This window comes from Capricornis sumatraensis, chromosome 19 (assembly GCF_032405125.1).
Source record: "Capricornis sumatraensis isolate serow.1 chromosome 19, serow.2, whole genome shotgun sequence".
NCBI lineage: Eukaryota > Metazoa > Chordata > Mammalia > Artiodactyla > Bovidae > Capricornis > Capricornis sumatraensis.
In genome coordinates, this window is record NC_091087.1 from 39,607,982 (window position 1) to 39,630,999 (window position 23,018).

General features: G+C 39.2%; 1 protein-coding gene across 1 annotated transcript in view; it reads right to left on the reverse strand.

Moving 5' to 3' along the window:
• Positions 1-23,018, reverse strand: part of PEAK1 (pseudopodium enriched atypical kinase 1) — a 66,520-nt gene that overhangs the window by 22,247 nt on the left and 21,255 nt on the right. Inside the window, exon 2 of the mRNA XM_068991586.1 lies at positions 18,550-18,743. Coding sequence (XP_068847687.1) covers positions 18,550-18,743 — 194 coding nt within the window. The remainder of the gene's footprint in view (positions 1-18,549; positions 18,744-23,018) is intronic.

A 23,018-nucleotide genomic window follows, 5' to 3' on the forward strand; every position in this document is an offset into this window, starting at 1 on the left:
AATTCAAAAACGGTAAAAGAAAACAAAGAACAAATAGCTAAATTTAAAGGTAGAATTCAAGACCTAATGGGAGCAACAAATGTGAACAATGTCTCAGTATTTCCTTGCCATAGGAACAGGGCGATAGGTTTTGTTTTCAAGAAGGAACCCAGATTCTCCACTCCTGGCCCCAAGAGTGCTGTATTCACCACACCAGAGTACTAAGGAGTGACAGACACTCAAAGAACTGTACTGTGACAGAAGAGAGATGATAACATTTGCAGGTTAAAAAGCAATACTTGGGAGCATTACTAAAAACAAGCGGGATTAGCAAATGAGACCGCTAGATTGGCGCTCAGACGATACTATTCTATTCTTTTAACTTTGTTCCAAAGTTATATTGTATTGTATCTCCATCCAAAACAAACAAACACAGTTTCATAAATCATGCTATTTCATTTCCCTACAGAGATGGCTTCTGGCACCACTGAAACTGGTCTATGTATAAAGATCTCTGAGATTGTGGTAAGGGAAACCATGTGTATGAGCAGGCAACTGCTGTTTCAAACATCACCCACAAACTCTTACATGATTCTGTTTTATTTGGGGGGGAATATAAACTGTGATTTGAGAGATGCTACATTTGAACTTCTTTGACAACAAGCTCCAGTTACAGAACCAATCACCTTTGTTTCCTTTCCAGAATTTATGCTTAGAAGATAAAACATGTATCATATGAATCAGTGATACCTTCAGGCCTTATAATGAGGATGGGGCATTATTTTTTTTAAAGACTTAGAAATATACCATGAAATTTTAATAAAAGTTATTAAAATAGTAATGTTATTAAAATGAAATAGTCACTCAATATTTCAGAGTTAAAGCATAATGCTCTATTATGGGTGGAATTACATCCTCTCTCCCCTAAAATATACTTATGGTACTTCTAAATATGACCTTATTCAAAAATAGTCTTTGTAGAGGTAATCAAGTTAAGCTAATCAAGCATCCAATGACTTCTTAATGAAGTCATTAAGGTAGGCCTCAGTCCAATACGGCTGGTGTCCTTATAAGAAGGGGAAAATGTCACATGAAGACACAGGGAGAACACCATGCCGTCACAGAGGCATTGCTTGGAGTAATGCAGTTGCAAGCCAGGGATGCTAAGGATTGATGGCCACCACCAGATGCTAAGAAGAAATAAGGGAGGAGTCTACCCAGAATCTCAGAGGGAACACGGCCTTGGTAACATCTTAATTTCAGCTCCAAGCTGCCAGAACTACAGGAGAATAAATTTCTCTTGTTTTAAGCCCCCAGTTTGTGGTACTTTATTATATCAGGCCTAGGAAACTATGCTCTTACTACTGATCAGACTGAGCAGAAGGCATTGGAAGGTCTTGAGGATGATAATGAATAAGGATGGTGGTTTGTTTTTATTAAATATCATGTCCTTATAGCAATGCCAAGGGGAAGCACCAATATAAACTGTGATTATAACAACACTATACTCCATTTCCCATGCATGCAATCCACTTCAAGAACACTTAAAGAGTTTATATAAACTATGACAATATATAAGCAAACCTAAGAACCCTCTTTCCCCACAAATGGCATGTAGCAATATTCTTTTACAAAGAATAGAGCTACATTACATATAAAAAAATATGTATATACAGACAGCATGAGACAGAGAGAGAGAAGGAATATGAGAATGCAAAGCTCTAAGAGGGCCAAGACATTTGTTTTACTCATTGTTGTACCCTCTATGTTAAGAAACAGGGCCTAATTATAATAGATGTTTAATAAATATTTCTTGAATGACTAAAGGAATAAATATTTAGGGCTAAAAGAGAAAAACAGGCAAAACTGTATAGGTAGCTATATCAAGTGAAGATATTGAATTAGAAATTTATGAAATTCCCACAAAGAAAAGTCTAGGACTATATCGGCTTCACTGATGAATTTTACCAAAAGTTTACCAAAGTATTAAAACCAATCTTTCATTAACTTTTCCAGTAAATAGAAGTGGAAGGAATACTTACCAACTTGAAATCTATGATAGGCCAATATTACCTATATAACAAAATAAGAGAAAGAAACCAATACACTAATATCCCTTATTACTAGATGCAGAAATCCTCACAAAATACTAGCAAACTCAATCAAGCAACATATAAAAAGGATAAGACACCACAACAAATTTGGATTTATCCCAGAAATGCAAGGTTGGTTTAATATCTAAAAACCAATCCATGTCATATATAATGTAAATAAAGAGAGGAGGAAAAAACCTTACATGGTCAGCTCAATGGGAGAAGAAAAAGAATTTCATAAAATCCAATATTTATCAAGATAAAAACACTGAAAAGGCTGGAAAAAGAAGGGCTCATCCTCGTTCTGATACAAGGCGCCTATGAAAAACCAAGAGCTAAATCGTACTTAATGGTAAAAGCCTAGGTTTTCCCCGACTAAGATCAGAAACAAAACAAAGATCCCCATTCTTGTTTCTTCTATTGTACATTGTACTGGAGAACCTAGACAGGGAAATTACGAAAAAAAAAAAAAAAAGAAATAAAAACATCCAGATTGGAAAAGAAATAAAACTATCTCTATTCACAGATGACATAATCTTGTACACAGGAAAGCCTAAAGAGTCCACAGAAAAATGAGAACTAATATACCAGTTCAGCAAGATTGTAGGACTTATGATCAATATAAAAACTCAACTGTATTTCCATACATTAGCAATGAATAATCCCAAAGTTAAATGAAGAAAACAACTGCATTTATAATATCATTAAAAAATATTTAGAAAAATATTTAGCAAAGTAAGTGTAAGACTTGTACACTAAAATTACTTGGGCACTAAAAACTTTGATGAAAGACATAAATGATCTAAATAAATAAAAAGAAATTTATGTTCATGGATCAGAACATATGTTAAGATGGAAATATTCCTCAAAGTTTTCCTCTGAAAATTTAATGTCATCCACATCAAAACCCCAGCTAGCTTTCTGGCAGAAACTGACAGAACAATCCTAAAATTCATATGGAATCACATAAGATCTAGAGGAGGCCCTCTCCCCACTCAAATCTTGAAAAACAGAACAAAGAACCTACATTTCCCAACTTCAAAATGTACTTCACAACTACAACAACCAAAAACTATGGGGCCAGCATAAGAACAGAAATACAGGTGGATGGAATAGAATTGAGAGTCCAGAAATAAACTCTTACATTTACAGTTAACTGATTTTCAACAAGGATACCAAGACAATTCAATAGGGAAAGAGAGACTTTTCAATAAATGGTGCTGGGACAACTTGGTATCCACATGCAAAAGAATGAAGTTGAACCCTTACATTATAGTATACACAAAATTAACTCAAAATATATGAAAGATCTACATGTTAAAAACGAAATCTATCAAACTCCTAGCAGAAAACATAGGAGTAAAGCTTTTAGACTAGGCAATTATTTCTTAAATAAAATACCTACAGCACAAGTAACCAAAAATCAATACATTGGAATTCATAAAAATGAAAAACTTTTGTGCTTCAAAGGTCAATTTTAAAAAAGTGAAAACATAACCCTTAGAATAGGAGAGAACATGAGCTAATCATATGTCCAATAAGAGACTTGTATCCAGAATTTATCAATAACTCTAACAGTGAAAAGATAGAGAATCCATTAAAAGTGGTCAAAGTGGGACGTTGACTCTGGTGGGCCAGTGGTTGAGAATCTGCCTTGGAATGAAAGGGATGTGAGTTCAATCCCTGGTTGGGGAACCAAGATCCCACATGCCACGGAGCAACTAAAGCCCATGCATTGCAACAGATGATCCCACATGATGCAACTAAGACTGAAAGCAGCCAACTAAATAAATATTCTTTAAAAAAAGCAGGCAAAGCATCTGCATAGACATTACTCCAAAGAAGATAAACAAATAGCCAAAAGGCATGTATAAAGATGCTCAGCATTTCTCACTAGGTAAATGCAAACCAAAACCACAAGACATCACTTTATATCCACTAAGGTAGCTTTAATAAAATAGATGGACAAGTATCAGTAAAGATATGGAGAAGTTCAAACCTTCATACATTGCTAGCGGGAATCTAAATGGTGCAACCATGAAAACGGCTTGTTAATTATTCAGAAAGTAAAACAGTTACACATGATCCAGCATTTCTAATCCTAGGGATATATCTGAGAGAAATGAAAACATATGTCCACACAGAACTTGTATTCAAATGTTCATGGCAACATTTGCATACAAAAGCCCAAAAGTGGAAACAACTCAGATGTGCACCAACCGATGAACGGATAAACAAAATGTAGCATAGCCACACAACATAATATTCAGTTCAGTTCAGTAACTCAGTCGTGTCCGACTCTTTGTGTTCCCGTGGACTGCAGCATGCCAAGCTTCCCTGTCCATCACCAACTTCCACAGCTTGCTCAAACTCATGTCCATTGAGTCGGTGATGCCATCCAACCATCTCATCCTCTGTCGTCCCCTTTCCTCCTGCCTTCAATCTTTCCCAGGATCAGGGTCTTTTCCAATGAGTCAGTTCTTTGCATCAAGTGGCCAAAGTATTGGAGTTTCAGGTTCAGCATCAGTCCTTTCAATGAACAGTCAGGACTGATTTCCTTAAGAATTGACTAGTTTGATCTCCTTGCAGTCCAAGGGACTCTCAAGAGTCTTCTCCAACACCACAGTTCAAAAGCATCAATTCTTCAGCACTCAGCCTTCTTTACAGTCCAACTCTCACATCCATACATAATTACTGGAAAACCATAGCTTTGACTAGATGGACCTTTGTTGGCAAAGTAATGTCTCTGCTTTTTAAAATGTTGTCTGTGTTGGTCATAGTTTTTCTTCCAAGGAGCAAGCATCTTTTAATTTCATATCTGCAGTCACCACCTGCAGTGATTTTGGAGCCCAACAGAATAGTCTCTCACTGTTTCCATTGTTTCCCAAGCTATTTGCCATAAAGGGATGGGATCAGATGCCATGATCTTAATTTTTTGAATGTTGAGGTTTAAGCCAGCTTTTTCACTCTCCTCTTTTACTTTATCAAGAGGCTCTTCAGTTCCTCTTCACTATCAGCCATAAGGGCGGTATCATCTGCATATGTGAGGTTATTGATATTTCTCCCGGCAATCTTGATTCCAGCTTGTCCTTCATATTATTCTGCCATAAAAGAAATTAAGCCCTGATGTGTGCTACAATCTGTATGAACCTTAGAAACATTATGCTAAGTGAGAGAACCCAGTAATAGAAGACCATATATCATATGAAATATTTAGAAACACATAAATCCATAGAGATAGAAAGCAAATTAGTGGTTGCCACAGCCAGGGGAAAGGGAGAATGGAAACAACTGTTAATGGATTTCTGTTTGGGGCAGGCTTCCCAGGTGGCTCAATAGTAAAGAATCCACCTGCCAGAGTAGGAGGGGCAGGTTCAATCCCTGGGTTGGGAAGATCCTCTGGAGAAGGGTATGGGTAATGCACTCTAGCATTCTTGCCTGGGAAATCCAATGGACAGAGGAACCTGGCAGGGAACAGTCCATGGGGTTGCAAAAGAGTCAGACAACACTTAGCGACTAAATAGCAACAATTGTGTTTGGGGTGATGAAAATGTTTTGGAATTAGATACTGGTAGTGGCTGTATGGAGAAGGCAATGGCACCCCACTCCAGTATGCTTGCCTGGAAAATCCCATGGGTGGAGGAGCCTGGTAGGCTGCAGTCCATGGGGTCACAAAGAGTCGGACACGACTGAGTGACTTCACTTTCACTTTTCACTTTCATGCATTGGACAAGGAAATGGCAATCCACTCCAGTGTTCTTGCCTGGAGAATCCCAGGGACGGGGGAGCCTGGTGGGCTACCGTCTATGGGGTCTCACAGAGTTGGACACGACTGAAGCGACTTAGCTGCAGCAGCAGCAGCACTGGTTGTATCAGTCAGTTCAGTTCAGTTGCTCAGTCATGTCCAACTCTTTGCGACCCCACGAATCGCAGCACGCCAGGCCTCCCTGTCCATCACCAAATCCTGGAGTTCACTCAGACTCACGTCCATCGAGTCAGTGATGACATCCAGCCATCTCATCCTCGGTCGTCCCCTTCTTCTTCGGCCCCCAATCCCTCCCAGCATCAGAGTCTTTTCCAATGAGTTAACTCTTCTCATGAGGTGACCAAAGTACTGGAGTTTCAGCTTCAGCATCATTCCCTCCAGAGAAATCCCAGGGCTGATCTCCTTCAGAATGGACTGGTTGGATTTCCTTGCAGTCCAAGGGACTCTCAAGAGTCTTCTCCAACACCATAGTTCAAAAGCATCAATTCTTCGGTGCTCAGCCTTCTTCACAGTCCAACTCTCACATCCATACATGACCACTGGAAAAACCATAGCCTTGACTAGACGGACCTTAGTCGGCAAAGTAATGTCTCTGCTTTTGAATATGCTCTCTAGGTTGGTCATAACTTTTCTTCCAAGGAGTAAGTGTCTTTTAATTTCATGGCTGCAGTCACCATCTGCAGTGATTTTGGAGCCCAGAAAAATAAAGTCTGACACTGTTTCCACTGTTTCCCCATCTATTTCCTATGACGTGATGGGACCAGATGCCATGATCTTCGTTTTCTGAATGTTGAGCTTTAAGCCAACTTTTTCACTCTCCTCTTTTACTTTCATCAAGAGGCTTTTTAGTTCCTCTTTGCTTTCTGTCATAAGGGTGGTGTCATCTGCATATCTGAGGTTATTGATATTTTTCCCAGCAATCTTGATTCCAGCTTGTGCTTCTTCCAGCCCAGAGTTTCTCATGATGTACTCTGTATAAAAGTTAAATAAGCACAGTGACAGTATACAGCCTTGATGTACTCCTTTTCCTATTTGAACCCAGTCTGTTGTTCCATGTCCAGTTCTAACTGTTGCTTCCTGACCTGCATATAGGTTTCTTAAGAAGCAGGTCAGGTGCTCTGGTATTCCCATCTCTTTCAGAATTTTCCACAGTTTATTGTGATCCACACAGTCAAAGGCTTTGGCATAGTCAATAAAGCAGAAATAGATGTTTTTCTGGAACTCTCTTGCTTTTTCCATGATCCAGAGGATGTTGGCAATTTGATCTCTGGTTCCTCTGCCTTTTCTAAAACCAGGTTGAACATCAGGAAGTTCATGGTTCACGTATTGCTGAAGCCTGGCTTGGAGAATTTTGAGTATGACTTTACTAGCGTGTGAGATGAGTGCAACTGTGCCAGGAAAATGCACTGGTCATAGCAAACATCCTCTTCCAACAACACAAGAGAAGACTCTACACATGGACATCACCAGATGGTCAACACTGAAATCAGACTGATTATATTCTTTGCAGCCAAAGATGGAGAAGCTCTATACAGTCAACAAAAACAAGATCAGGAGCTGACTGGGGCTCAGATTATGAACTCCTTTTTGCCAAATTCAGACTGAAATTGAAGAAAGTAGGGAAAACAACTAGACCATTCAGGTATGACCTAAATCAAATCCCTATGATTATACAGTGGAAGTGAGAGATAGATTTAAGGGACTAGATATGATAGATAGGGTACCTGAAAAGTGGTCGTATAATTCTATTAATAAACTAAAACTCATTGAACTGTACACTCAAAAAGGGTGAATTTTATGGTATATAAATTGTATCTAAATATTAAAGCAAATCAACAATTCAGTCTTAGAAATCATCATAAATTCAGTTTTCAGTCATATCTTCCCATTAATCTGCGCTCTTAACATCACAAAGGATGTAGGGGCTTGGCATTTATTGAACTCTTCCTGTGATGGTGAGGCCTCCCTCCTGGTGCTGTCCCAGCCCTATTTTGCCTCAGCTAATGTGTGAAGTCAGAACTATAGTTTATTTACAAGATGACAGAAATAGGCTTTGTAACAAATCTTCATTTTCCATTTGCTGACTCAGAAGATGCAGGAGGTTAGAAGCGGTGAACTACACCAGCAGCTTATCTTCCTGGCCTGACTACTGTGGCAGTCTTCTGAAACCACTGTCTCCAGTTTTTCTTCCTTCACCACACAAACCATTAGAGACTTTATTCAAACACCAAGTCTGATCATGGCATTCCTCCTGTACTTCAAAAGTTCTGTCCTTGAGAATTTGGACTTGGTCCCGAGGATGCAGTTTTGTGGCTTCAGCACAGAAAGAAAGCCTCTTCTGACCCAGCCCTGGTTGTTCTGTTTCTCTCACAGCATTTTCCCGCGTGTCCTAAATCGGAGCTACCAAACTGCTTGTGGTTTCTCCAGCACTCTTGGCTACTTCATGCTCTGTGTCTGTTCTCTTATTGACCCTCTTCCAGGAATGGTTTCTCTCTCCACTCATCTTTAAACGTTCTGCCTCTGAGGAATGTTTCTTACTCCACTTCAAAATTGCAAAATTGACCTCTCCTTCCTGGGGACCTCAGATGTATTATGTGAACATTTCTGTCTTAAGCACTTAGAATACTTGACTTGTGTCCCTATATGAATTCCCCATGGGTGTAATCATTGAGGGCAGACACTTGGCTCATTTATAGCCCAGGACAAAGCAAAGAGTCTGGCTGAGGGGGGAATGGAAGGAATGAATTAATAATGAACAAAAAACAAAACCTAGAAACATGAACCTATTCTCATTCCTTCCCGTGAGAATCTTTATGGGATGGCCATTTTCTTTCCATTTTCTTCTAAATAAGAACAGTCATGAAAACAGAAAGAATGAAGGATTCCAAAAGTGCTTTCTTTTTCCTTTTCTTTTAAATGACCTCAGAACTGACAGGTGAGGCAAGCTCTAACACCATCAGCAGCTCTTGCATGCTTATCAGAGGAGGTGCAAGAGGGCTGATCATGCCACTTCCCACCACCTGCAGAATAAAGTCCAAACTCTTCAGGAAGTTGGGCAAGGCTATCAGTCTTATCTGTCACTATTTCTCATCAAACCTCCCATAAGAATCACTTAATTCCTATTCTTTTAATAGGTTCCCTGTTTTTACTTTTATATCTCTGCCTTAGTAAAGGTGTTCTTCCATCCTAAAGTGAAAGTGAAAGTGTTAGGCACTCGGCCGTGTCTGACCCTTTGTGACCCCATGGACTGTAGCCCACCAGGCTTCTCTGTCCATGGCGATTCTCCAGGCAAGAACACTGGAGTGAGTTGCCATGGCCTCCTCCAGGGGATCTTCTGATGGTACAGACAGACTCTTTCCCATCTGAGCCACCAAGGGAGCCCCATCTCTTCTGAAGCCACCCCTCCTCTCTACTCCCCACCCCCAAGTTGGGAGCCATCACTTCTTCCTCTGTGTTCTCTTACCACTTTTCACTTTATGATAGCATTTTTAGCTTTTTATATTGTGTGCATTTTTTTTTTTTTTTTACATTCCTTTGGAACCTCTGGTGCTGTGTGAGACACGCAGCAGGTGTGCAGGAAACAGCTGCCAGACTGAAAGACGGTGTCAACAGAGTTGGTCATCATTCCAAAATGAAAATGGGCAGCCAAGGCAGCAAGGAAATAAAGATAATTAATAGTGGCTTCTCTCTCCAAACAGTGGGACATGATCTCCTGGGAGCTAAGATTTCCACATGGGAATCAGAAACATTTGCATTCCAAATGAAACCGTGAACATTTTACAGCCCATGCAAGGTCAAGGCACTTGCCCAAGTCTGAAAGTGTCCTAAGTTTTTTTTTTTCTTCTGAGAAGAACAAGTTCTCCTAACTGAATTCCAATCATTTGGGTCAATGTTTTAAAAGCTTGGTATCTTAGCTGTTTTTATTTTAAACTTTTAATCCTGTACATTCTTCTCAAGCCTCTGGGACCAGACACTAAGCTCAGCTTTCAGCAGGCTTGATATAACATCACATACTCTACATTTTTGTGGCATGCCAGCTCTCTAAACAGAAAAAAAAAAAAAAAAGAAGAATGTGTTCTAAATCTTGCCTTGCTATAGACTAAAATGTTCTTTTGGACAAATATGTTTGACTAAATCATGCTCAATCCCTATGTTCCTTTCTTTTTCCTTCCTTTTCTTTTCCTTTCTAAACTCTATCTTTATACTTCTTCTTCACTTAAAAATGTCTTCAGACAGAAAAATAAGGCCTTATATCACTTTCTGAAAAGCAAATGATGAAAGATGGATTAAAAAGCAATAATTTACTGACACTACTTCAAAGAAGCAAAAAGGATGTTTAAAACTCCTCAGGAAGGAAAATAATTGATATGGGCTCTAAAAACTTAGACAATTGGTTTAACAATAGAAAAGAAATAAGAAAGCTATTATCTCTACACATCAACATTTTAAAGATGATTATACAGTGAAAAACTCAAAATAATAATTACATCTATAGAGATCTACTGGAAGGCACCATCATTTGAAGACACACTTGGGAAAAATCACAACAAATATCTGCTTAAAACCTGACAATGATTATCATCTCAGGGTGCCAGGGATTAAAGGCACTTAAGAATGACCCATTTAGACAGAGACAGTGTGTTTATGAGTACAATTAGCTCCTTATCCCAGTAAGACAGGAATGTCATGGTCTCCTGGTCAGTCTCCCTGCCTCCAGTCATCCTGTAAGTAGCTTCCAGAATGATCTTTAAGAAATCCTGATCACGTGGCTCTCCATCTCCTGTCAGAAAAGATACACTCATTGCGATACATACATACCATTTATGATTTGGCCCTGCTTTTCCACTCTGCCCCATTTTGCCAACTCTGCCTCCTTCACTCTGCACTTTAGCTACCTTTAATTAAGTACTTGTAGTTAACCATTCATTTTTCTATCAAGCTTCAGGCCTTTGCGCATACTCTTCCTTCTACGTGGAATGTTCTCTCTTGTTGTTGGTCTGGCAAATAGCTACTCTTTTGAGCTTAAAACTAGTGACCTTCTCTGAGACCATCCCAGGCAGTGGCTTTCATTGACCCTTTAAATATGCACCAGTATTCCCAGTGCCTCGCCTGGTTCCCAGGAGACAGCTGGCACTCAACAAATGAAAGTGTTAAAGCCAAAATAAGTGGAATATATTTTTCTACTTAAACTGTAATTTCAGTCTTCATCCTGAATCTTTTCCCAGGGCTCATGACAAACAACACTGATGAGAACAGGAAGGGAGAGGACAACAGAAGAGACGGTCATCACTAAACTGGGAAAGGGGCACTGGAAATAGATGCCACACACACTGGACACCAGCCTTGTCAGATGAGCGGCCCTTTCTCGACTGGCTCCAGCACTCATTGCATGACCCCCTGGCAGGAGGCCTCAGCAGCTTAGGAGGAAGGGTTCTAAGCTACCTGGGCATTACCACTGTGCTAGGTTCCAGCACCGTTAATGTAGGCACCAACTGGCAAACCACAGGGGACATCAACTTCATGCCAAATGATAAAACAAAGCTTCAAGATCACTTCAGGCTCAGACTTAGCTTCAAATAATGTGATGCATGGACCACTTTAAAAGAATGTCAGTGGTGTAGCAGCTGACAGACTCAGTTTTTTAAAGCTTGCATTAGTGAGAACCTCTCCAAGAACAAGAGATTGTTTATTTGGGGGTAAGTTATCTATGTAATTTAAATATTGTACTCTGCCAACAAATTCCAGTACACATGGGAAACTATTTTTAAATTGTGAATGCAGCCAACTTAAAAGATAGGAACACAGCCTATGGTTCTTTTTAAATAGAGGTAACTACATTTTTAGGAAGTACAACAAATGCACAAACAAATGTTCAAAGCTGTCACTCTCACTTTTAAAAAAATATCCAGATAATCTAAAAATGTGCAATTCTTTAATCTTTGGTTCAAATAATTAACTTTGTATTATGTGGCATAATGTCTGGCCCACAGAATTATTTGTTATGCCTCAATAATTATTAGTTGAATAAATGAATGAATGGTAATATATTCCTCAGAATGAATTTTTTTTAAAGCTGCCATTTATGATGACATTACTCCATAATTACAACATCAAGTGGAGTAGGAAATGGCAACCCACCCCAGTATTCTTGCCTGGAAAATTCCATGAACAGAGGAGCCTGGTGGGCTACAGTCCATGAAGTCACAAAGAGTTGGACACAACTGAGCTACTGAGCAGGCACGCATGTACAACAAGGCTGGCGATGTAATGACATTCCTTTAAGTATAACTAACCTTTAAAATTTCACACTGATGGTCAATACATTGCCAAAGGAATTTCTAGGGATAGAAGCCTTTTAAGTGTTTTCTTTCAGTGTTTGATAGGTGCAGCCTTAAGACGATGGTCTAGGTAAGTCAGATGAGGAACATGAACAGTTTCACATGGAAAGGAAACTGAGGCAAGAAAGTGAAAGTTGCTTAGTCATGTCCAACTCTTTTCGACCCCATGGACTATACAGTCCATGGAATTCTCCAGACCAGAGTACTGGAGTGGGTAGTCTTTCCCTTCTCCAGGGGATATTCCCAACCCAGGGATCAAACCCAGGTCTCCTGCATTGCAGGTGGATTCTTTACCAGCTGAGCCACAAGGGAAGCCCAAGAATACAGGATTGGGTAGCCTATCCCATCTCCAGTGGATCTTCCTGACCCAGGAATTGAACCGGGGTCTCCAGCATTGCAGGTAGATTCTTTACCAACTAAGCTATCAGAGAAGCCCCAAACTGAGGTACGGCTTACATAATTCCTTAACTGGGAAATCCCTGCTTGAGTCTCATTTTAGAAAAAAAGAGCTAGCTGATAAATGGAACATATAAACTAGGAGTTGAAATTTTCCTATATGAACTTTCCTCAGGAGAGCTCAATTTCTATAACATGAATCTTACAAAATCAAATGCCAAGTCATTTTTGACACATTCATTCAAACGTGTTCCTAGCACCTTCTGTGTGTTTTAGATAATGTGTTAGGTTGTAGGCACAAAGGAGGAGGAACAGGCCACACTCTGTCCGGTAAAGGGAGACTGGGAAGATCTCCCTAAAAAAGCAATGTCTAGAGTACTTGGCTACAAAGTGAGCGAAGGAGAGCTAAAGTCACCAACTAATTTCCAGCAGAGTAGAAGTCATTACAAGCTCCTGATTTTAGTGGGCTGATAAAGAAGCCAAGTGCGCCACATAAAAATGTAGTGATAATTCTTCTAGACACTCTGAGATAGATATAAGAAACATGGTGGAAATGTTGAAGGTCTGATTAAAAAAAAACTTTCTATCACTTCTTCAGGAAATCATTTTGAATGGCAGATACCCTGCTAAATTCAGCTTGGGGTATTAAGGTGTTATAGATCAGAGTGTGTTCAGTGATCTCATGTCACTGTCACCCAGAGGAAAACCATCACTTTGCAAGGGGCAACCTCCCTAAGGACCTGTCGAGTGCATAAAAGCCAATCATGATTTTTGTGCCTGCAGAACACAATACAAATCCGCAAAATAACAAATTCTTTAAATCAGTGCTGTCCAGTCAAACTTCCTGTGAAGATAAAAACGTTCTGTATCCGCATGCTGAATACAGTAACTACTAGCCACATGTGGCTATTGAGCACTGGAAATGTTGTTATGAGACTGAGGAACTGAATTTTTATCTATATTTTAATGAATTTAATTTTAAATAGCCATCTGTGGCTAGGGGCTACCACACTGTACAGTAAAGCTCTAAAATCTAATAATTAACCCAGTTATAAACAAAATAAAGGTTGCTTTATTTATGTTAAGGAGAAAAAAAGGCAGCTGAATTAATCCTGGAGAAGGATCTCTGAGATAAAAAAACAAATGAACGGTTTGCATAAGTCAGTAGCTTTTTGTAGGAATGGTTGAAGCACAACAGTTCTTGTTATACCACCGTGGAGAAAGGAAGCTGTCCCAAGGGTGGAGGTCTAGGGGGAGAGTCTGAAGTAGGGTAATCAGGGCCTGGGCTTCCCAGGTGACTCTGGTAAAGAAACTGCCTGCCAATGCAGGAGACACGGGTTCAATCCCCGGGTCAGGAAGATCCCCTGGAGAAGGAAATGGCAACCCACTCCAGTGTTCTTGCCTGGGAAATCCCATGGACAGAGGAGCCTGGTGGGCTACAGTCCATGGAGTCACAAAACAATTGGACATGACTTAGTGACTAAACATCAACAATAACAATCAAGGCCTACTCCAGTCCACTTTTTTGTTGTTGTTGTTGTTGTTTGACTTATTAGTTTTCAGAACTATCTAAGAAATGTGAGAAGTACAAAACAAGTTCAAACCAGGTCCCTTTTGTTTTTTTTTAAGCTTTTTGAGTATAGCAAAGGGGCTCACCCATATATATACGTGTATCCATTCTCCCCCAGACTCCCCTCCCATCCAGGCTGCCAAATAACACTGAGTAGAATCCATGTGTTAAACAGTAGGTCCTTGTTCGTTATCCACTTTAAATACAGCATGTGAAGGTGTCCATTCCAGACTCCCAAATTACCCTTTCCCCCATTCATCCCTACCCTCTGGCAACCGTAAGTTCATTCTCTAAGTCTGTTTCTGTTTTGTAAATAAGTTCATTTGTATCATTTCTTTTTAGATTCCACATATAAGGGATGTTATACGATATTTTTCCTTCTCTGTCTGCCTGTCCCTCTGTTTCGCCACAACTAGCAGACCTTGGGGCACCGGGCCTGTCACAGTACATTGCTGTTATCTGTCATATCTCCTCTGGTGCCTGCTGGCCACCTTGGGGGTCCTGTCTCCTCACTGCGTTTCACTCTCTCAGCCATCAGTTGCACAGGCAGCTCACAGCTTTTTGGACTTAACATTTTGTTGCTCCGTTTAGTCAACATTTCTAACAAACATTTAAGATTATTTCTACTTTATTCTACATTTTCTGGCTAGCACATCAAACATACTGACAAATGAAAGCAGCAGTATATTTTGGGGTAGAAATAAGGGAACTTGACAATTATTAAGCTCTTCTATGAACCAAGCACTTCTTTTGCCATCAGCCCTACAAAGCAGATGCTACTAATTCTCTCATGTCAGATGAGGAAATTGAAGCTCAAGGATGGTAAATAACTGACCCACAGTCATGCAGGCAGGCAGTGATACAGCTGTCATAAGAGCCCAAACTTGTCTGATTCCCCCAAACCTATGTTTTTTCCTACTAAGAAAAAAAAAAGAAAACCAAACACAACACTGCTTCCTAAGCCTACTTTTAACAATGCAGTTTTCAGAAATAAATTCCACAGCAAAACATTACAGTAATCCTTAACTTCCCTCTGTCAGTTTCTTACATCAGATCATATGTTCTCTGATTCATTTTTTTTTTTTTTTAAAGAAGAAGACTAAGAAAGAGGAAAAAACAAGAAAGAAAGAATGTGTTTGGGGAGTGATTCTAGAATCTTTAAAAGGATGTGAAGTTATTACATAAAGAAGTTTTGTTTCCTTTTGGTCTTAAAACACATAAGTTCTTTTTTTTCTTTAAAGCTATCAAGGCATTAAATCCTAAGAAATTACTCCAAGGGATAGTTTAAAACTTCATGCTAATGACTTATTGAAAATATTAAAAAAGGTAAGTTCCAGATGCCACCTAAAATACTGTTACATTAGGAAAACTAGCAATACCAACACAACAACAACAACAAAAACCCTACCAGTTTGTAGAACTGATGGAGCCAACTCTATCTATTATTCAGTTATTATTGTACTTACATAGTAAAACCATGTACCATATCCTTACATAGTAAAACCATGTACCATATCCTATGGAGTCAAGCATTGCCACTTAAGTACTTAAGGAAGGCTAGGCAACATTTTATAAGCATCACATACTTTTAAAAGTAAAGCAACAGGTAGAAAGAAAGTTATTTTTCTGATGGGGCATCTGTAACTTAGTATTTTTGTACTCTAATCAAATCTTTTACAAAAAATGTCTTAAAGTTTGTCTCTCAAAGCAGATGACTTAAAAATGGAAACACTTGCAGCCTTTCAGCATCTTTCAAGAATTCAGTGTTTACACTCATTTTAGTCTAGTAATATAGACAAACTGGGTTCCAATCTTGATTCAGTCCTTACTGGTTCTGTGAGTAATATACTCTGATGTACTTTCTTCATCTGAAAAATAGAGATAATAACTCCCAAGGTTGTTGTGAGGATTAAATGAGTTAATATATGTAAGGCACTTGGCATATTCATGAAAGTAATGCTCTATTTTTCTAAAAGTCTATATAACTGAGAAGATAATAAGGTAAAATAGTTAACTTTAACTGATGTGGGCTAATGGATATTTTTAAAGAAAAGATTCCATAAGATAACATACAATCAGTAAAAGTTTGCGTATATTTACTGAGGACATCATGAAAGAAATTTTGGTGCAGTAAGAATGTCTGAACTGTAATTCTTGATATATATGCTGAGGGTATACAGTAAATAAAAAATAAAATTCTCATTTTTTTAATATGTTTCATAAAATGTAAAAGAATGGGAAAAGTTTAATCAGCTCTGTGACTATAAAATCTATTCCCACTAGAAGATGGTATCCAAGATGGTTGCTTGGGTAAACTGCAAGAGTGTACTCTCCCGCAACCACAAATCACAGAATACTTCGGGAACTTAGAATGGAAGTCTTCTCCTTATGGAATGCGTTTTCAGCTGCATGTGGGTTGTTATGATTTGAGTTTCCCGAAAGGACACAGTAGAGCATTTTGCCTAGTTTTATCTAACCTTTCGGTCTTCTTAAGATGCCGTTATTTCCAAGTATACTAGCTGACCTTAGAATGATTTTTCCTTACAAGAACCTGCTAGAGAAAAAAGACAAAGAAAGGAGGTGAGAAACTAGATAGAAGAATTGGCCACTGGCCCACAAGACTCTCACTAGTGCCGTGCACGTGGCAGTCGAGCTCATGCTACTCAGCTCTCCTGACTTCGTGGGAGGAGAGTACTAAGAAGTCCTTGTCCAGCCCCAGGCTTTGCTTTTCAGAAGGAAGGAAACTCTGTGACACTCAAGGAAGGGGGAAAGTGTGATCAGAAGTCACTGGGCACTCAAGAAAGAAGAGTGAAGATGAATTCAAAGTGGAAGAATCTTTGCATTAACAGGTACATTAGAGATAATTTAGTTCAACCCTCTTTGTAGTGCAGGATTCTCCTTCACTGTATCTCTGAAAGATGATCCCTCAGGCTCTGCCTAAACACCTCCAATAATTGGGATCTTACCTCTTTGAGTCCACTAGCACCAAGTAAGAAATCTGGGATATATTATAGATTCTTTATATCATTCACATCTAGGTAACTACCAGGGTATTTTACCTCTCAAATATCTCTTAAATCTGTCCACTGTTCCCCTTCTCATTATCTTAGTTGAGGCCTTTCTTTCTCATCCTTTTCTGTGGTCCTGCAATAGTACCCAACTACCAGATTTTCTGCTACCAAATAATTCACCTCTAATCCACCCTCACATGGCAGACTGCTGTGGATGTTCTAAACCACAAATCTAGTCATGTCATTCCTCTGCTTAAAACCTTTTAATAATTCAATACCACAAACAGCCAAAACCCAAAAACTTAGGTTTTAGCTTGAAATGCACAACCTTGTCTAACTCTCCAGTGCACACTTCAGCTACGTTAAATGGCTGTGATGTCCACATGTTCCAAGCTGTTTCACATCTCCTTTTGCTCATGTTGCTGCCACTGGTTGGAACGCTCTTCTCTCCCTCTGTCAATCAGCTCAGTAAGGAAGTATCTCCAGGAAGGCATCTTTTGACACCCTCCCCAATGTAATACAAAAAATATTCTGTGTGTATTCTCTATCACTGCACTTATCCTATTATACTGAAGTCATTAACTAATCTCTTTCCCGCCAGGTGAGTCTCTCACGGCAGGGACCATGTTAAACTCTTAGTGCATGACACAGAACTCATAGTAATGTGTTTAATACATGCCTAGTACATATTAAACACACGACTTTTTCTGATGTAAGTTAAAATTTATAACTCCAATTTCCAACTTTCACACCATGGAACAATAAAAATCATCTCACTAGGGAAATAATGGCATTTGGCTGGTACATAAAAAGGCCAAGTTTAAACACTACTTATATTGCTGTCTCGCATACAGGGTCATCATTACCATCTTTTTAAATTCCATATATATGTGTTAGTATACTGTATTGGTGTTTTTCTTTCTGGCTTACTTCACTCTGTATAATCGGCTCCAGTTTCATCCATATCATTAGAACTGATTCAAATGTATTCTTTTTAATGGCTGTGTACTCCATTGTACACAGATGTGTAGAGCGGACTTTTGGACTCTGAGGGAGAGGGAGAGGGAGAGGGTGGGATGATTTGGGAGAATGGCATTGAAACATGTATACTATCATGTAAGAAATGAATTGCCAGTCTATGTTCGATGCAGGATGCAGGATGCTTGGGGTTGGTGCACGGGGATGATCCGGAGAGATGATGTGGGGTGGGAGGTGGGAGGGGTGTTCATGTTTGGGAGCTCATGTACACCCGCGGCGGATTCATGTCAATGTATGCCAAAGCCAATACAGCATTGTAAAGTAAAATAAAGTAAAAATAAATAAATAAATAAATAAATAGCACTGCTGTGAAAATAAATAAATAAATAAATAGTACTTATATGACATTTGCACTTACCTAAATTGCTGTATGTTGCACTACAGGGATTCAGGTCCATAGGATCTGAAATGTCTTCTTTTTCCTCTTCTCTTTCCAGTTCAGGTAGGTGCAATGCTGGTGTGACTGAAGTGCCGCCCCCGCCATCTTGCTTCACAACAACAGTTCTTGGATCCCGAGGAGAAAAATCGTCTGTCACTTCGTGGGTCACGTGACTGAAAAAGATCAGACCATCACCACACTGGCTTCAAAGGTCTCTACTAAGATTTAGATTTATGGAAGGCACATACTTGCCGTAAATGTAAATAACTGGCCCTATAGTCACAGCAATGGGTTGTAAGCCCCAACATACTTGTCTGAAGATAAGGCAGCCTTTTACTCAGGCTGATATGTCTCTCTATCCCGATCCATACTAACTGAGAATTCAGCTTGGTGGGGGAGGTACAGGAAGCTCAGAGGGAAGTCTGAGAATAAGAGGTAAGGAAGGGAACTTCTTGTACGTAGGAGGTTAGCGATAATGGGGATAGAGGGAAATGAATGCTTAACTAGTTGAAGACAAATACACTCAAGTATTTAAGAAAGTATTTAACATATTTACTATGTTTACCATACTATAGTACAGTCATCCCTTGGTATGTATCTTCAGGGGATGGGTTCTAGGACTCTCCACAGGAAATCAAAACCCACAGATGCTCAAGTCCTTTATACAACATGGCTGCAGTATTTGTATTATATACAAATACACAATTCCATATATGTTAAATCACCCCTAGATTACTTCTAATACCCAATGCAATGTAAATGTGATGCAAATAGCTGTAAAGACAATGCAAATGCCATGTAAATAGTTACCAGTGCATGGCAAATTCAAGTTTTGATTTTTGGAAATTTCTGGAATTTTTTCCCTGTAATATTTTCAAACCTGCAGTTGGTTGAATCCATGAATACGGAACACACAAATTAATAGGGTGGACTGTGCTATAATACTATAACAAATATGAAATACTTTATAGTATTTATTTTATTCCACACTAAAGTATTTATGAAACTATTTAGTAAAGGATCAGGAATAAAGCTGAGATTTAAATAAGGAAGTGAAGCAATTACATTCTGTAAACTGAGGCCAGGAAGCCTTTTTGCCAGGAGGACACTGATGCATCAACCTTTGCCTGTATGCATGCAGCAGGCAAGGCAAATGGAAAAGAAAGGTCTGTACTCGAGCTAATCTTGCCAACTAACATGAACCTGAAGCGTGCCGCTGGCCACACACCAGAGGATGGTCATCCATAATGCTTTTTGTTTCTCCAATCTTGTTTCTCTGCTGCTTGCTCATTCGCTTATAGCTAGCTCTTCTAGTCTTCCCCACATCCTAGCCTATCTGAACTGCCAACTCTGTTGCTATAAAGTACAAGGGGGTGGAATGGTTATTAAAAGCTGGTGGAGAAAACTGCCCTAGTTAGAAAATCTCATTGGGCTGGTCAATGAAACAAATTCAAAATCAGGCACATTTAATAGTTTCTGGTTCTACTAAAAGTATTCCTAGACTGTCACATACTCCCCAGCTTTTCTTCCTGTTTTTTCTTTTTAATAGGCAAAGAGAAAGAAGGAAAGGACACATCTTATACACTGTTATATGTTATTTCTGGAATTTCAAATGGCAGTGAGTCATGGTGACATTTACAAGTTTCTTTAAAAGAGGTACTTGGTTTGATCATGTGTCATCAGAACATATATCACCTGTGGACTTGAAGGAGCAGATCTGAAGGAAGAGCACTTTCTTATCAATCTTTCATTATGGAAATTATGCATGTGCAAGAAAATAAGCCTTTAAGTCTACGGGATACAGTGTGTGTTGGTCGCTCAGTCATGTCTGACTCTTTGCAGCCTCATGGACTGCAGCTCACCATGCTCCTCTGCTCAGCGATCTTCCTGGCAAGAATTCTGGAGTGGGTTGCCACTTCCTTTTCCAGGGAAGTCTGCTGGATATACAACTTCAAAAGTACTCTTCCAAAGCTGGCAGACACAGAGGTCTCTCTATCTTGCGAGTAAGCAATGAGTGGGAGGTACCATTATGGGATCTGGCTCCTGGGGATGGGGTGAGGTGGGAAGGCTTTAGTTCACTAGCAGTCAACAGGAGGGTTCATGTAAAGAGGAGCTCAAATGGTAAAGCATGCTGACTCTTATTAACCTACTGGGCTGCTGTAGGTTATCAACCCAAAACAAAGCCAGTATGGAGCATAATATTGAGAGTCATAAAATCAAGATGGCAAGGGGGCTCTACTTCCATACATTAGTGAAGAAAAGCAAAGAGACGCTTCTGAGTCACTCTCAGATGTCACTTGGTGGTGGTGGTTTAGTTGCTAAGTCGTGTCCAACTCTTGTGACCCCATGGACTGTATAGCCTGTCAGGCTCATCTATCCATGGGATTCTCCAGGAAAGAAAACTGGAGTGGGTTGCCATTTCCTTCTCCAGATGTCACTTAGTATCAAGACTGTAGGTCACTGAGTAGTTATCAATGCACTTCAGGAGGGGGAAAATGATCTTCTCTGGGCAACAGTTAATATAAGCCATTTTTAATTTCAAAGCAATAAAATGATTAAAATATATCATCCCCCTTTGACAGGAAAAACATTAAACCTCCAGACACTCTCTTCTTACTCTAGAGTCAACTTGAGAGCTTACTAGCAAGGTGTTTTTAGGTTCCTAATCTCTGCAGCCTTGCTCTTGCCTTTTTTCTTTCTTTCCCCAATCTCTCTTTTCCATTTGTCAAGAATGACTGGTGAAGCCCAGTTAAAAAGCCACAACTCCACCCTTGCTTGTCTATTTTCCTCCTGGGGAATGGGCTATTTCTATTAAGCCTATTGTAAAAACTACAAAAGTTACTGCTATTAAACCATGAGGAATTCCCTGGGCCTGTTTCCACATACATGAAACATCGCTCTGTACTCAAAAAGGGTTCTCAAAACACAATACAGATGCTAAAAGGCAAGAAATATTAAAGACTCACCCACTGTACTCACTCATACAACTCCCCATTAAGGGAAATTCTACAGGGCCTTCTTCAGTCTGTTAATCATGTTCTGAAGCTCTGATGAACCATAGCTCCCACTGAGTTCTGGAGGACTACAAGTTGGGCAAGATATAAGAGGCTCGAATTCTGCACCTTAATATAATCCACTGCACTTTGACCTTTACCTTAGGGGTTTGGTCTGGGAAATGAGCCAAATTACCTTCGGGAAGCTAAGCAAAGTGAACGCTAGTTTTATTAACTCTTTGAGAACCTGAGCAGCACAACCTATATTCTACACAAAGGTCAGTTTTCACAAGCACATTTTAAATAAGTGCACTGGTATATTAAATCACCAATTAAGTCAACTGTCAACTATAAAGAATTGTGCAAGGAGCGGGTGAGAGTTAAATCACATAGATTTACAAATGGATGCTAAGACATTTAATCTACATCTACAGTGACAGCAGTGTCTAAGAGGAAGAATTTTAAACATGCATCAATGATCTGTTATGTCTTGATGCTTGAGGAAAATGGTAAAAGAGAGGAAAAAAGGGAAAGGGAGAGTTTTGAGAGTTCAAGCTTAGACGTGATAATATGCTGTGACTAAAAAATGAAAAAGAGTCAAGAACAGCATCAGAGGAGGTGATTCAGTCACTATGTGCGTGCACGTGTGCTAAGTCACTTCACGTGTTCGACTCTTTATGACTCTATGGACTGTAGCCCGCCAGGCTCCTCTATCCATGGGATTTTCCAGGCAAGAATCCTGGAGTCAGTCACTATGTATAAATGGACAAATTGTTCAGCAAGAAAAAAGGAAGTAAAATTTTATACTTAATTTATCTTAGGCATATTAATGTTATAAGGGAATATAATTTTTGACCATTGATTTTTTTTAATAATGTTTCATATTTAGACATAAAATCAGGAAACCCTTGAAAATAGTAATATGATGCTTTTCAAATACAGGTTTTTTTCTTCTAACAAAGTGGTTCACCACTGACATTTCACTGGGAAATGTTCAGTGTAATGGAGAAAATACCAGAACAGGAATCGGAGAACCCAGGTTCTGTTTCCCTATTACTTTGATCTTCTGTGTAAACTAGATGATAACATCAGGAGAGAGATAAAGAAAAAAATGAAAATTTCCCCCATTTCATCCATGAGATGGATGATAAAAAAATTCTTTAAAATGAAATTACAAGAAATCTACTAGGACTTCTAATAAGAGTATATCTTAGTATGTCTTGAAAGTAGCAAATAATGATGAAGGTAACTAGTTTTCAGGATAAGTACAAGTTGATAATCATTATTATAGAACAGAAATATTAACTGATCAATCACCCACAGAGAGGAAGTTAAGGCTCTTCTATTCTTGCTATTTAAATTCCTGTTGAAAATCCCTAGTTCTCTAATGCAATAGAGGATGTCTGCAATAACTGTGGTGTTGACATCTAGATCCTTGATCACCAGGGTGGGTCA